Source organism: Oscarella lobularis, chromosome 15 (assembly GCF_947507565.1).
Source record: "Oscarella lobularis chromosome 15, ooOscLobu1.1, whole genome shotgun sequence".
Taxonomy (NCBI): Eukaryota; Metazoa; Porifera; class Homoscleromorpha; order Homosclerophorida; family Oscarellidae; genus Oscarella; species Oscarella lobularis.
The window spans coordinates 1795007-1809575 of NC_089189.1; the positions used below are offsets into that span (position 1 = coordinate 1795007).

Here is a 14569-nt window from a genome sequence, read left to right on the forward strand (position 1 = left end):
CCTTTCCGGTTCCTATTATCTTACCACAGTGACGTAATCTCCAAACATAAAAGCTTTTCGGCTAAGGGAATTAGAATTAGAAGCCTTCTATCTGTCGCGTCATCGTTAGCGCACATGAAATTTTGTTTACGTACTGTAGTTGACAGGAGGAAACATAAGTCGCAGGACCGAAGCTAGGAGAGGAGAAGAACGAACGGACAATGTGTCGTTAGATAGTTACAAGCATTCGTAGCGCCTTTTCTTGCCTTTGGACTCGTTCTGTCTTTTGCAAAGATGCTTCTCAGAGGCGCGGTCGCGGAAACAGCTCCGCCCCCTTTCTCATCGCGGAGTGGACGGCGTGCATCCGCTCCCTCGTAAGCAATCGCGCGTCTATGGCTTCCACGCTTACTCCAATACAGTTCGAATTGAAGATTTCTGTGGCTTCCTGACGACGTTTTATTCTGGGGGCCCCCACTTTAGACCCACTCTCCATGATGCTCTTCTCGCGCTTCAGCCGTGCGTCACGCGCTTCGACAAGTTAAAGAATGCAACCTTGTATAATTTGGGTGACGACGTATTGCTCTTTCTAGGTTTTACGTCGATGTCTTTGCCAAACGAAGAGTGAATGGATTGTGCATAAGGTTTGTCTCATTCCTTTAGGGGGGGTCCCCAGTGGTGTAGGCGTGCACTTAGGAGTCGGGGTCTCTTTGCATCGTACATAAAGAGATTGATTGCATGCTGTGTCATTGGCCTCGTTTTGTCCAACATAATCTAAACGTTACGGTTCGATTTCCGACAGTCTGATCGAGAACGAGTTGGGGCTCATGCGATGGCTTAGTGGCATAGCATGCATGAAACCTCTCACATTAGGTAGGAAGCAAAGAGTGCATAAAGGGGCAGCAGTCGTTTGCAGTGCAGGTAGTTGAGAACGTATCAGTTTTCACGTATCAGTTTTCACGTATTAGTTTTCATTGCATAGCTATGATAGTGTGCACGGGTACTTGCGCCTTGATAATTAGGCATTAGTCGGCGGCTGCTAGTAGGGTAGGGCGTGTAGAGATTAGTAGCTCCCCTCCCTCGGACGTTAGCTAGCAGCCGCCACGTGCTTTAGACCATTTCTCAAGGCAATATTGCGCTTTCTCCTACTTTTATGCCAGCGCGAGTCTGTATTTTTGACGAGTACCCACTGTTGTCCTTTAATTAATTAAGCCGTTTCTTGCCGTCTTACTCTCAGACTTCATTCCTATTATTATTTTGTTGCGTTGACAACGTATGCGATGAGATAGCAATTGGCCAATGTTGACGTTTAACAATTCGGCTAGTTCTATTTTATACGGAATCAAAATTTCAAATTCGTCACACAAAAACCGCTGTTCAACGTGCAACACGAACGCAATACTCGGCCTATCTAAAAAAGGACTTCAGACAGTACAACTTTGTGGCGACGATTCTCTCCCTCTCCTCCAAACTTTCCCTTTGCGAGTCTCTTCATTGGCGGAATACCCAAACGTAGCAGTTCTGCTATTTCCCTTCTTAGAGCTGTTAGGCATTCGCCACTCGTAGGACGACGTTCTACTCTTTCACCAGCAATCATTCTTGAGCAGATTTCGTGCAACTGAGCACGATTGACTAAGTCGCTTAGCTGGCCACTTCTCTCTTCCGGAATCGGTCCCACTCCGGTGAATATTTCAATCAGCGAAACGCCCAGACTATAGACGTCGCTGGGCAGCGAGCTGTGTGCCGACGTAGGTGCCATTCGTTCTGGAGCGAGATAATTTGGGCTGAGAGGACCGACTGATTTGGAGCTGTCTAGCAGGTGGGCAGCTCCCAAATCGGCGACTTTGACTCTCATATCCCTCGTCACCAAGACATTCGTCGGACGAATATCACCGTGAACGTATGGACGGGGAGAGAGCTCGTGGAGATACGTAATAGCCGACGTCATTTCGACTGCAATTGAGAGCTGCTCATACGTAGAGAGATAGGAGCCGGACGAGTGAGCGGCATCCATCACTTCGCTAACCGATCCCTCAAGTAATTCGGAGACGATTTGAAAAGGAAGACCTGGTCTCATTATAGCACCGCATACTCGCACGATGTTTGGATGATGGAGTCGACTGGCCGTGAGAACTTCTCTTCGAAAAGTGGGAATCGTTCTCTCGGTCGTGATGAGTTCGTGGAATTGCTTGACAGCAACGTCCATGCCGTGCCAATGGCCAATGAGCACGTCTTAATTAATTATTGTAAAGTATATTTGTAAATTGGTTTATTTTTACCTGCATATGCTCCTGTTCCAAGCTTGTCCTGAGTGAGTTCTATCTGCTGCGGGCTAATGTTTAGAACTTGAACAAATTGGTCGAGACTGCGTCGCGATTCTTGGAGCGAGTCTTGAAGAGTTTGACGTTGAGACTCGAGCCCTTGGCATCGTGATTCCAAGGCTTGACGTTGAGATTGAAAAGATTGGCGTTGCGACTCAAACGTGTGTCGTTCAGCGCGAAGTTGCGTTCTGATATCGTTTCTAAAGGCAAAAAGTAATAGGTTACAATTAAATATAAATTCAGAATTGATTCGAGCATACTTTTCCGTCTCATGGGCTTGGCGTTCATCATGAAGCTGCCTCCTTATTTCATTTCTAAAACATACGAAACTATTTCCGAGGTCGATATCTCATGACCAAAGAGTAAGAAGTACTTTTCTGCTTCATGGCTTCTGCTCTCAGCTTCCATGGCATGTCTGAAGTCATTATTCAGAATGACGTCATAGCATCTATATTTTGTTGAAAAGTCACCTTTGTTGTTGAATTTGCCTTTGAAGATCACGGCAACGAGCAGTCAGTTCAGAGCTTCATATAAATCGCATAAGAAATGTAGATATGCAATTAGCAAAGTCGTACTTTCCAGCTTGAAGAGTTTCGAATTGTTCTCTATCAAAAATGAGCCACATTGGTTTGATATTGAAATCTTTGTTCATGCAAAACAACTTGTATACCGCATTCTTTCCATTTGTTGGTCAACGTCCCGGATGCTAAGTCGATCATCTGAAATTGACGTAGATGTAGCGAGAAGAAGAGATTCAATTTTCGTGTAAGATTCGTTTGAAGGACCTATTCAATGAATTGATTATTAAATCACAAATTGATTCTAATTACCAAGTGTAAGAATTTTCATCATTTGCTGGCATTTTCTATTGACGTCATGTCCGCCAGAAATAATGAGATGAGCAGAGCCGTCTTGATTGGCTACACAGTGAAGGGTGTGGTTCCAAATGGGAGCCACATCCGGGGTCAAGTCAATCTTCATTCATATAATTATTGATAGCAGTCAAATTAATGATGTACCTTGTGTGATTTTTGCTCATCAAAATCAATTATATATCCGCTGTCAAGAAAATCTTTCTTATAACCGCCGATCATTAGAAAGCAATTGTTTCTTTCGAATCCTCTTTTTATTAATCGACATATTCTGTGATAATGTCGAGCGGATGGTTTTGGAAGGAAATCGATGCAAATCCATTTCTATTACAATTCATTAATTATCGCCAAAAATAATTAGGATTTACCTTTTCTCTTAAATCAATCACAAATGCATCGTCAAATGATTTCCCACCATCCCACCCTCCATGGAGTAATCCTCGATGTTGATCAATCGTTTCCATGGTAGCACCGGCACGTGGTTGTGGTCTTTCTCCACTTAATTCAACATCCAACCAATATCCTAATCATCAACATTTGACTTATTCCCATATTTCAATTTATACCTTTTTCTCTTCCTTTCTCAAATAATAATTCATAAATCTCATTATTCACCCAACCATTGCATTGTGCTCCTGATTGGAGACCATCTTGAGGAATGTCATAGCTGAATCCCCCAAACATGATCATTCTTCCTCCAATGGCCCACAAACAGCAGTCGTAGCGTTGCCATGGTTTCTTTCTATATATGGGCGTGGCTAATTGGATCCATTTCATTTTCTTCGGATCCAAACAAAACACCTCTCCCAGAAAACCCCTGTAGCCTTCCTTGTATCCCCCGTACGAATTCATGATCCCATTGATGACCACGCATTGTGCTCCGATGCAAGGAGGAGGAATATTTTTTCCTTCAGCGAAACGGCGGATCCATTTCTTCCCTTCTTGGACGTTACAAGTCCAAATTTCGTTGCGGGGGAAATAGTGGTTCTTCTCGTTTCTTCCACCGAAGAGATGCAATTCATCCCCTATGAACGCACTCTCGTGTTCAGTTCGAGGCTCGGGAAATAGGATTTTGGCCATTTCGTTTTATATTAAGAAGCGTTGAATGAGGTTTCGTTGTCTGAACGAAAGAAATTTTCACGATCTCAGCCGACGTTGTTTCACTGAAACTACAATTCTTTTCAATCACATGAAGAAGGGGATTTAAAGCCACTAATACTTTGTTTTCTTCTATTCCGAGTGAAGGAACGCCGAGGAAAGGCAGAATGCTCAATGAAAGTGAATCCCCGTATAATCGATCTTTCTACATCTCGATTCGCGTACTGTACTCGAACACGCTCAATCTCGTGAAACGACAGCGACGTCGTTAGTCTTACCTTCCGACGTATACAGTTGGCTGGCGGAAATCTATTTCGCCGAACCGAAGGAAAAAGAACGGACAATGTGTCGTTAGATAGGTACAAGCATTCCAAGCGCCTTTCTTGTCTTTCGACACGCTCTGTCTTTGCGAAGGATGCTTCTCGAAGGCGCGGGGCCGGTCGCTTGAAGGCGAACGATCGCTTTCTTTGAAAACAGCTCCGCCCCTTCCTCGTCTTCGGCCCCGAGGCAATCGCGCGTCCATCGATTTCACGCTTACTCTAATTCAGTTCAAATTGAGGATTTCTACGGCATCCTGACGACGTTTTAGTTTGGGGGCCCCCATTTCGGTCCATCGTTCTCTCTTCTCGCTTCAGCCATGCGTCAGGCACTTCAACAAGGTAGACAACACTGCTTTGTATATTATGCGTGACTACCTATTTCTCTTTCCAGGTTCTACGTCGATGTCTTGGCGGAACAAAGAATGAATGGATCATCAGGTTTGTCTCATTCCTTTGGGGGTCCCCAGTGGTGTAGGCGTGCACTTAGGGGTCTGGGGGCATCGTACATAGAGAATAGATTAAGATTGACTGCTTGCTGTGCCACTGGCCTCGTTTTGGGCATAGACTGATTTCCGACCGAATTCTGAGAGTCTAATCGAGGGCGGGTTGGGGCTCATGCGATGGCTTAAAGGCATAGCATGCATGGAACCTCTTATATTATGCAGGAAGCAAAGAGTCTAGAAGGGACAATATTCGGTCCTAGGGCAGGTTGTTGAGATCGTATCTGCGCTCTTTGCATAACTACGATAGCGTGCACGGGTCCTCGCGCCTTGCATTAGGGTTTATAGTCGGCGGCTGCTAGTAGGTAAGGCTGTCAGTGTCTAGAGATTAGTAGGTTGTAGCACCCTTTCCCTTGAAAGTCTTTAGACCACTAATCAATTAATTTCCAGGTAATTTAGGTTTATTATCTATACAACGTTTGCTTCTTAAAAATGAAGCAGTCCATCTTTGAACATTGTTAGAGCTTGCCTTTGGTACTCGTGGACTTCGACGGTGCACATTTGCATCACTTTGAAAGGGCTTCCAGAAGGTTTAGTAGGGGAAGGACGTACTTTCAATCTTAAGACGTTTGAATTCGTCTGGGAAAACCGTTTCCGCAGCTAATCGACGACCTACTGCACAGAGAGCTGTGCAAAGGACTCTCACAGTCGCATCGGATCCGTAGCTGCATCTCCATTCTTTGAGCATGTTGTAGGGATGTTCTCGAGGTTCGTGCCTATGAGTCGTTTCCACGTGTTCCACGCTCACTTTGAGTTTACGAGCCAAGCTTTTCCAATGGTCAGGCAAAAAGGGAGCCAACCTGTCTAGCTCCTCTTCTGTGATCATGCGATCCAAGTCACTTTCGCTTGGAGAGAAGATGCTTTTTTCGGGACTAAGGCTTTCTTGTAGGTGCGAGTGCTCAGGCTTCAGAGAAGAACACGTTTCGTCAGTATTGCTTTTAGACTCCCATTAATTATTTACTTACGTTCTTAGCCATGAAAGTAGCCAGAAGTTCAATAGTTTCTTCATTCCACTCAATAGTGAACCAAATAGCTACTGTATTGCTAACGTCGAGACCTTTATCACAGGCGCCAACTGCAAAGTAGTAGTGTTCATATTGACGATCGCCTTTGAAAATTGCTCGAAGTTTACGAAAGTCGACTTTATAGGACTCTCGAATACTCCATCCAGTCGCTTGCTGAAGTTCGTGAATTTTTGTGGATATAAGCACTACAGGAGAACCCTTGTCTTTTGAAATGCCGCAATCGCAAAGGCTGAATTCACGTCTTCCTAGCATTTCAACTTTGTGAGGTGTGCTTTGGCACTCACGTACAGAAACTTTATCTTCCTTTTCCTCGCTCGCTTCGCAGATGCACAACTTGACCGCGAAGCCCTGTCGAAATTGAGACGGGCTCAAATCTGGAGGTGCAAACACCATTTCCGATAAATCAATACAGCAGCCGTTATTTTTTGCACAAAACCAACAGAAACTGGTTGTCTTGACGATTATCTTGTCGGCGACAAGAGTAGCGTGTCCAAATCGAAAAGAGACAACTTGATTGAAAGCAGTGAAAACGCACAGCGGTTTCAATACTTTTGTCAGGTCAGTTCCACTTTGATAGAGCAACGTAACTTTAATGCCGTGGTTCTTTCTAAAAGCGAAATTGTGCTTTATTTTGAGAGTGGCGGCTTTTTTAGCTTAATGCCGTGCGGTAGAAGCTGGACGACATCCGTGAGCGTCCGTCCTGTTCCGCTTTTGTCCTTTCCATTGTCAGTGAGAAGGCAAGACGAAACGACAATTGGGTCGTCAACCGCTCCTAGAGGAATAGACAGCGAACACTTATTTACCGCTATCGTAATTTCTATTCCCTTTGAAGTCAATTCTGCGCTAACCACCGGAGAAATTCTACTATTGAGTGGAACATGCAGGTTACCAATCTTGAATACGGGATCGATAGTTGCCTTCTACAAGAAAAAATTAAACATTTATTAATGTAAAAAAATCGTTATGGTGCACACCTTGTATGGACCCTGCACGACGTCAAACAAAACAACCTTGTGACAACGACTGCGTCCTTCTCCTTCAAACTCTCCTTTTACCAATCTCTTTTCAGGTGACGACTCGCACAGTGCACTTATCAAGCTCTTCCCTTAGAATCGCTAGGCATTCGCCACTCGCAGGACGACGTTCTACTCTGTCTTCACCAGCAATCATTCTTGAGTAGATTTTGTGCAACTAAGCACGATTGACTAAGTCGCTTAGCTGGCTGCCTCTCTCTTCCGGAATCGGTCCCACTCCGGTAAATATTTCAATGAGCGAGACGCCCTGACTATAGACGTCGCTGGGCAACGAGCTGTGAGCCGACGTAGGTGCCATTCGCTCTGGAGCGAGATAATTAGGGCTGAGAGGACCGGCTGATTTGGAGCTGTCTAGCAAATGGGCAGCTCCTAAATCAGCGACTTTGACTCTCATATCCCTCGTCACCAAGACGTTAGTCGGACGAATATCACCGTGAGCGTATGGACGGGGAGAGAGCTCGTGGAGATGCGTAATAGCCGACGTCATTTCGACTGCAATTGAGAGCTCCTCATACGTAGAGAGATAGGAGCCGGAGAAGTGAGCGGCATCCATCACTTCGCTAACCGATCTCTCAGTATTTCGGAGACGATTTGGAACGGTAGACCTGGTCTCATTATAGCACCGCATACTGGCACGATTTTTGGGTGGTTGAGTCGACTGGCCGTGAGAACTTCTCTTCGAAACGTGGGAATCGTTGTCTCGGTCGTTATGAGTTCGTGGAATTGCTTCACAGCCACGTTCATGCCGTGCCAGTGGCCAATGAGCACGTCTTGATTAATTAACGTAAAAGTATAAATTGGTTTATTTTTACCTGCATGTGCTCCTGTTCCAAGCTTATCCCGAGCGAGTTCTATCTGCTGCGGGCTAATGTTTAGAACTTGAACAAATTGGTCGAGACTACGTCGCGATTCTTGCAGCGATTCTTGAAGAGTCTGACGCTGAGACTCGAGCCCTTGGCATCGTGATTCCAAAGCTTGACGTTGAGATTGAAAAGATTGGCGTTGTGACTCAAACGTGTGACGTTCAGCGTGAAGTTGCCTTCTGATATCGTTTCTAAAGGCAAAAATTAATAGGTTACAATTAGGTATAAATTCAGAATAGATCCGAGCATACTTTTCCGTTTCATGGGCTTGGTCATGGAGCTGCATTCTCATTTAATTCCTAAAAACAGGTAAAATGAATAGACTAGACTGCTCAAAAGCTTGACGTTCATCATGAAGCTGCCTCCTAAGTACTTATTTCATTTCTGAAACATTAGCCGCGCCTCATTCGAAGCATTCTTCCCTTTCCGAACGGATCCGCGATCCGGGGACCCCCTTCAGGAGACGACGCACGCATCCACTCTCTGGTAAAGCCATCCGGCATACATCGCTTCTGTTTATACTTCTATATCTTTCACTATGACCTTTTCTTTTGGCTACATAAGTCTACGATTCGTTTTGCATGGGACTCCCATGCCGAACAGGCTTCGACTTGCGCTTCCTCCAAGTTTTTAGTTTGCTTTTCCGACATTGGCCCGCTCAAGCTCAGTAGGTCAGGCATGAACTTACTCGCTGAAAGAAGAATCAATGAATCAGAAGGTGCGTTCATTCAAGGGTGTAGGCGTGCGCTTAGGAGGTTCTCTGCGTCGAGATGGCTTGCATGCTGTGCCGCTTGGAAACAGCATCGTGTTGTACAGAGTAGCTGCAAACAGCTTATCTCCACTCGTTGCATGGGTCCTTACCTTGCATGTTGACGTCTTCGTGTAGAGAGACGTAAAGGCTAGTACGTTGTAGCTCCCTTCCCACGACCGTTAGCAAGCAGTCCCCCTTGTACGTTCATAGATGCTATTTATTTCCGTTTACTTCTGCGCCTTACCACAAACATTGCATGCCGGAAGTCGCCTTTCTTATAAGAATGTGACAAATTGCTTACGTAGAACTCGCGTATTTTTTGTGCGAACGTTAATGAAAGAAGCAAACAACCGCGCTATAAGAGGTTCGTGAAAACGATTAAAGTTTGTATGCGCCAAAGAAGCCATGAGGAGCCTGGAGGTAATATCGGCTGCCGCTAGCGTAAACAGATACACGATCTCCTTTCAGTAAAAACCTCATGAAACTTGTTTGTTCGTCATGCCGTTGATTCGAACTGTGGTCTTGGAAGTAATATCGGACTACACTGCTTTCGTTGATGCGAATGTCAAAATAGATGGGGGTTCCAGAGCTTGACGGGTAGAAAGCCATTTGGACGTAGATGTAGTAAAGCCCGTCTTGAGGCACAGTAATGTAGCCATTGCTGTAAGCCATTCCACCCCTGAGAAACGATTGATAGTTGCCATTAGTTGAAGTCGCCCACTGCGTAATCGTTTGACCTGAATTAGTTAGTGTTTAGCTATAGCTAAACATTCTGATACTGCATATAAGCATACTGCTCGACATGTAGCTGCCGTAGTTTCCATACAGATGAGCTGCCGGCCGATCAGTGCTCGAAGAATAATTTAAACGAAGAGTGATCACTTCTTCCTGGAGTTTTCTTTTCTGTTGGGGTAAAAACATTAAACGTATATAGACTTGTTTGTATGACGACAGATTACGTCGGCCTGCAGTGACTGAACAGACAGTTCTAGCTTCTTGTACTAACGAATCATTAGATCGAGAATAATTTTATCTCTTTGAGCCCTTTCCTTACCTGCGTCTCTAGCGCTTTAAATGGCTCAAAATATTTCCGCAAGATGTCTTCACTGAGCTATTTATAGGTAAACAATAAACGCCGTACTTACGTAAATTTGTATGGCTCATTATTTAATTTTATATTGTTGTTCTGACCTCTGGTCCAGGCACTCCTTGTGATCCAGGCTGCCCTTTGTAACCAGGAAGACCCTATCAGAATCAATAGATTTTTAAGCGATTCATCATTCCAAACTGAAAGTACCCTGTCCCCTTTAGGCCCTCTATCTCCAGGATGTCCCGGTGGACCCTAATCATTATATGCAATATCTTGAAATTTAGTACTAGTTTTGTGTACCGGATTGCCGTCGTCTCCTTCAGTTCCCCTTGGCCCTATTAGGCCTTGTACGCCCTAAAAAACAGTCAACCGCTGTGCTATTGATCCCATGTCTAGAGCCTGAATAATTCTAAAAGTGTTAACTTTAAAATTACCTTGAGTCCTGTAGCTCCTTTTATACCCTTTGTGCCTTGTGGCCCTCTGTATCCCTAGAATCACGTGATGTACGAAGACGCAAAAAGGTAAACAATCTCTCACCTGAACTCCTGTGCTGCCTCTTGGTCCTTGAGGCCCTGGCGAGCCAACGCAGCTTGGTCCTGGCGGACCAACAACGCCAGCAGGTCCCTCTTTGCCTTGACTTCCCGGTGGACCCGTCATCCCTTGTTCACCCTACACAAATTAGTCTAAAAGTTACCAGCACAGAAACGAGTCCAGCACACCTTTTGTCCGCGATTTCCTGTTGTACCCGTGGCTCCTTTTTCGCCTTTGTGTCCCTATAGAAGTGCGTAGAGCGTCCAAACTAACTTGAAAGCGCGAGTCACTAGAATAGGCTAGCGTACACGAACTCCCTGCGGTCCTGGATGACCTGGGTAGCCCTAAAATACCGGTTGATTGCAATACTGTGTAGTCTAGAACGGTAATCATAAATGCTCATTCTTACACGCTGTCCCTGGTCAACGTTTTCATCTGAGCCATTGACTGCTGAAGACAGGGCGAAGGCAATGCAGAGGGCACAAAGTGGAGCTATTTTGAGCATAAACATGCTGCTACTTCGTACAAGTCCAAAGTTTAGACTAAAAGCAAAGAGAGAATGTGAAGCGTCCTCTGGTGTGTTTGCCTATTTACGCTCTGGAGCGAATTTGACAGACAGGTTGACAGCATAGCACATTAGTTTGGCCAAATACAATTACGATACAGCCAATCATTTCTGTAGGGCTTTGTTCGTCTTTGTACATGTCATTACCTAAAGCAAATCGCTTTAGCTGCTTTGATATCAAGATGCCCGCGTAGCGTTAATTGATTTGCAATGCTTAAGGGCACGAAACCGACGCAGCTAGATTGATTTGATTGCATTTATTTGAACATTCTATAATCGATTTATTTTACAGGTACCATATAAACACGTGATTTCTGTCTCCGGGAAGTTACACGGAATTAATCATCACGCACATTCGCAAGTACAACACTGTATACGCAACGCCGTTTCTAACCGTTTCTCTCGACGCTCGAAGTGAGACAAAGCTTTTTTCAGTTGTAATGCTTCTTTACGTTCGAATAAGCATTCGTTCGCACGTTTCGATCTCCTCGACGGCTTCTTAGACGAAGGACCGCTGCGAGTCGTCTCAGAGACTTGGCAGGAGAGAATTACGGGCAGGCGAATCTTCACAACGACGCTGCGTGCTCGTAGTCTCCGATTCCAAGCGATTTCTTCTCTATGCGTTACGCAAAACGACTCCGCCCCCTCACTTCGTCCGCCACGAGGACGAATCCGCTCGCCGGTAAGTAATCCCGCCCTGATCGCTTTTGTGCTTACTCTCATGGAGTTTAGAACCTTTTTTTCCTTCGGCATCGCGGGTCGATCGCACGACCACGTTTTCTAAAGGGGCCCCCTCGTCTTTCGTTCGGATGCAATCGCGTGTCCTGTACAGTTGCCGTGCGATTTCGACGTGTGCTGTTATGTAATATAAACGTGTGCTAGCTCTTATGCTTGGGAACAAAGGAGAAGAAGGAACGCCTATCCCTTAGGCGTCATCACCTACTAGGCGTGACTTTGGAGAGTCTATATTAGCGGTCAATTGTCATCCACACTATTGGTAAGGTAGAGACTATATACTCGTACTTCTTTTGTTGCGATTTTTTTGCGTTTCCCGGAATGCTTTGCCAGGGGATGGCTTATGCATCAAATGATTTTGTGCCGTCATCTCACACAGATTGGACAAGCGCAAGGTAAACGGCTATGGAGCATGATACGCGAAGTACGTTGCCTTTCATTAGGCATTTATTTTTTTTCCTAGGGTTGATGGTGATGATGGAGCAGCCTTTTAAATCAACATTCATTATCAGTGGCGTCTCCCAGGCCTCTGGATGAAGAGTAGAAGAAGACGTTTTAATTAATGTAGCTATAGCTCTTTTTTTTCTGCGGTACATTGGGCGCATAGTACACAAACGAACGCGCGTGGCTCTTGCGCATCTACCTGGCAAGAGCTACGCAGTTTGCGAGTGTGCTTCTTTGGTAGCGCATTCGGAAGCTGATCCTCGCTCTGCTCCTTCTCTAGCGCACTGGGGCTCGGGCGTGCGCTGCTCAACACGCAGTAGCTAGGGCTGCGAAATGTAGGCAGTAATGTGTATTTTGAAATTTTATTTGAATAAAAGTCCCGGATAAAAAATTATAAACAATGTCTTGTCTACCTGCAGCTGCGTTCTTTTGCGGGGAGAAGGGAGCCGCATTGCTCCCCCTCCCCGCTTCGCCCACCTCCTCCCACACGTGTGAGAGGAGGTGAGCCAAGTGCTCCTTGTCCTCCCCACGGCGTCTTCTTCGGCGCTCCTTGTCCTCTTCTCGACTCGCTCCCAGTGGAGGGGAGCGAGAAGAGACCTAACTTTCCCCCAGGTCCAAGGGGTGTGACATACCCCTATGTCATCCAGGGCCGACTTTCACCCAAGCGGCAAGGAGGAGAGCGCATTAGACGAGTTAACCTCCAGCTCCCAAGGAGGTGGGATCACCCAATCATCCCGCAGGTTAAGGCCTTCAGTATACCCCTTTAAGGCCCAAAGGGGGTACCCTCGCCACCGGGGCCCGGGGGGAGTCATTAACCCAAGACCCGGGAGGACCGCGATTTTGCCCACAGCGTCTTGCCCAAGTGGGGGATGGTAGTTATCACTCGTACCACCAAGAGTAGGGCCGCTCTATCGCCCCGGCAGAGGTGCGGCCTCTTTTCGCTCTCGGCCCGGAGGGATGGCTGCGTCTGGCCTCGTCGGATTGGGGGAACGACTACGCGACAAAACAAGTGAAGCGAGGAGTAATCAAAAAGCTTACACCGTGAACTTAGAGAGATCACTAGACTGTGCTGTAGAAGGACAACTTTGTTCGCCGAAGGAAACTAAGGCCTAGAGAAACAGAGGCTGATTAAGTATAAGAAGAGATCGAATGTTATTCGTATTTTACAAGTTTCTCACACTCGCCTACACTTTCCCTGCGGTATCTTATCTACATTTTTTAAGTCTGAATGAATTTCTGTGTACAAACTAAAAGCCTTAGAAACACGCGTTCATTTTATCATGAATCTTGTGAGAAAGTTCCAAGTTGAAGCAAAGCGCACACCCTGACAAGTTACGCCTCTAAAAAAAGACGATCGCCTGCTCGGGGAAACTTCTCTGCGAGCCTCACTTGCATAAAATAAAGCAAGAGTCGACGCGTGAACAACAATTTGAACTTCGAAAGCCACGCGTGGGATACCGGCCCTTTCCAAAACAATTGCTAGCCGCTTGGACACCTAGAAAAACCCATAGTGAAGCGAAGGAAAACGAGCGCGACTTTGATCGACCCAGGATTGCTCGCCAGGAAGTGGATTCGAAAACGTTGTCGGCACTTCAATGAAGCGTCGCCGGCACGCTTTAGCCAATTAGAGCTTCCTCCAGCGCTTGCGACGACGTAATCGAAGGCCGGGGAGGTGTTCTTTCTTGTCACGACTAAGCCATGGATAGCGTATTTGGGTGCCGATCCCGTTGTGGGGTCCCCTTAGCGAAAATGCGGCGTTGCGATGCTTACCGCTTCGTATCGACACTTTCTTTAGTTCCAACGGTAAAACCTGTTTGTTGTACAGCAAAAAAACGGCAGAGGAAAGGAGGGAAACGTGTCTCGGTCTTTCGTAGAAAAATTACCCGGATATATACACAACACGTGACAGTTCGCATTCAACCACACAGTCAATCACTGATATAACTCAGAAGTAAGAAAGAGGGCACTGAAGCTGAAAGAAAGATAGAGATAGCATCAATGATATTCTGATCTCATCCCTTGTAAGAAGCACACACCTCTGAGTTAATGTAGGACAACTGATTAATCTCAATGAATTTTTTAGAACACGGATTCGTGCTTTGGAGAGAGAAAAAAACGGATGTGACTCACGTTGTTGAAGCTCAAACGTAAACCTCGATTTATGATATTTTTGAAAAGAATTTCTCGCCTAGGATTACCCTTTCGGAAGCCCAAAGGAGACTTGATCAATTTATGAACGTGCTCAGCATTTGTGCAGCCCAAGTTAGTCTTACAAATGAGAAACTTGGTTCAGGAGCATATGCAGGTACAAAGGAATAGCATAGATAAACACTATATATTCCTGGCAATTTCTAGACGTGATTATTGATCATTGGCACGGTATGCGAGTTGCTGTAAAGAAATTTTACGCTCTCATTACGACGCAAAGAACGATTCCGAGATTC

General features: G+C 45.7%; 2 protein-coding genes and 1 long non-coding RNA gene across 6 annotated transcripts; 1 reads left to right on the forward strand and 2 right to left on the reverse strand.

The window, feature by feature from the left end:
• Positions 1–1278: 1278 nt before the first annotated feature.
• On the reverse strand, positions 1279–4482 carry LOC136196370 (uncharacterized). Of its 2 annotated transcripts, none has more exons than XM_065985909.1 (12): positions 4389–4482; positions 3736–4338; positions 3538–3692; positions 3317–3493; positions 3128–3272; positions 2968–3082; positions 2873–2902; positions 2768–2821; positions 2671–2712; positions 2558–2611; positions 2256–2497; positions 1279–2208 (listed from the first exon to the last, which is right to left on the reverse strand). In XM_065985909.1, the coding sequence occupies exons 2-12, from the start codon at positions 4247–4249 to the stop codon at positions 1388–1390; spliced, it is 2349 nt and encodes a 782-aa protein (XP_065841981.1). In that variant the 5' UTR covers positions 4250–4338; positions 4389–4482; the 3' UTR covers positions 1279–1387. The 2 variants fall into 2 exon arrangements, with proteins under 2 accessions (XP_065841981.1, XP_065841982.1); XM_065985910.1 differs by having other exon boundaries at positions 3736–4332; positions 4389–4427.
• A 4544-nt stretch (positions 4483–9026) lies between these two features.
• On the reverse strand, positions 9027–10962 carry LOC136195838 (uncharacterized). Its single transcript, XM_065985313.1, has 12 exons — positions 10791–10962; positions 10690–10725; positions 10570–10623; positions 10388–10519; positions 10285–10338; positions 10151–10204; positions 10058–10102; positions 9952–10005; positions 9815–9871; positions 9720–9761; positions 9555–9663; positions 9027–9497 (listed from the first exon to the last, which is right to left on the reverse strand). Exons 1-12 carry the CDS (start codon positions 10890–10892, stop codon positions 9139–9141), a joined length of 1098 nt encoding a protein of 365 aa, XP_065841385.1. The 5' UTR covers positions 10893–10962; the 3' UTR covers positions 9027–9138.
• On the forward strand, positions 10219–12503 carry LOC136195839 (uncharacterized). 3 transcript variants are annotated; one of them, XR_010671979.1, is made up of 7 exons: positions 10219–10867; positions 10923–11360; positions 11410–11628; positions 11679–11772; positions 11829–11943; positions 12015–12076; positions 12145–12503. It is a non-coding gene; the product is annotated as an uncharacterized lncRNA (long non-coding RNA). The 3 variants fall into 3 exon arrangements; XR_010671980.1 differs by having other exon boundaries at positions 10223–11360; positions 11674–11772; XR_010671978.1 differs by having other exon boundaries at positions 10232–11360.
• The last annotated feature ends 2066 nt before the right edge of the window (positions 12504–14569 follow it).

Excerpts from the sequence above, each read along its gene's own strand:
- LOC136195838 (XM_065985313.1), bottom strand. The coding sequence starts at position 10,892 with ATGTTTATGCTCAAAATAGCTCCACTTTGTGCCCTCTGCATTGCCTTC. Across the intron at positions 10,520-10,569 it reads CAGGAAATCGCGGACAAAAG|GGTGAACAAGGGATGACGGG; the intron begins GTGTGCTGGACT and ends TAATTTGTGTAG. Across the intron at positions 10,339-10,387 it reads GAGGCAGCACAGGAGTTCAG|GGATACAGAGGGCCACAAGG; the intron begins GTGAGAGATTGT and ends ACGTGATTCTAG.
- LOC136196370 (XM_065985909.1), bottom strand. The coding sequence starts at position 4,249 with ATGGCCAAAATCCTATTTCCCGAGCCTCGAACTGAACACGAGAGTGCG. Across the intron at positions 3,083-3,127 it reads GATGAAAATTCTTACACTTG|GTCCTTCAAACGAATCTTAC; the intron begins GTAATTAGAATC and ends TTCATTGAATAG. Across the intron at positions 2,612-2,670 it reads AGAAGCCATGAAGCAGAAAA|AAATGAAATAAGGAGGCAGC; the intron begins GTACTTCTTACT and ends CGTATGTTTTAG.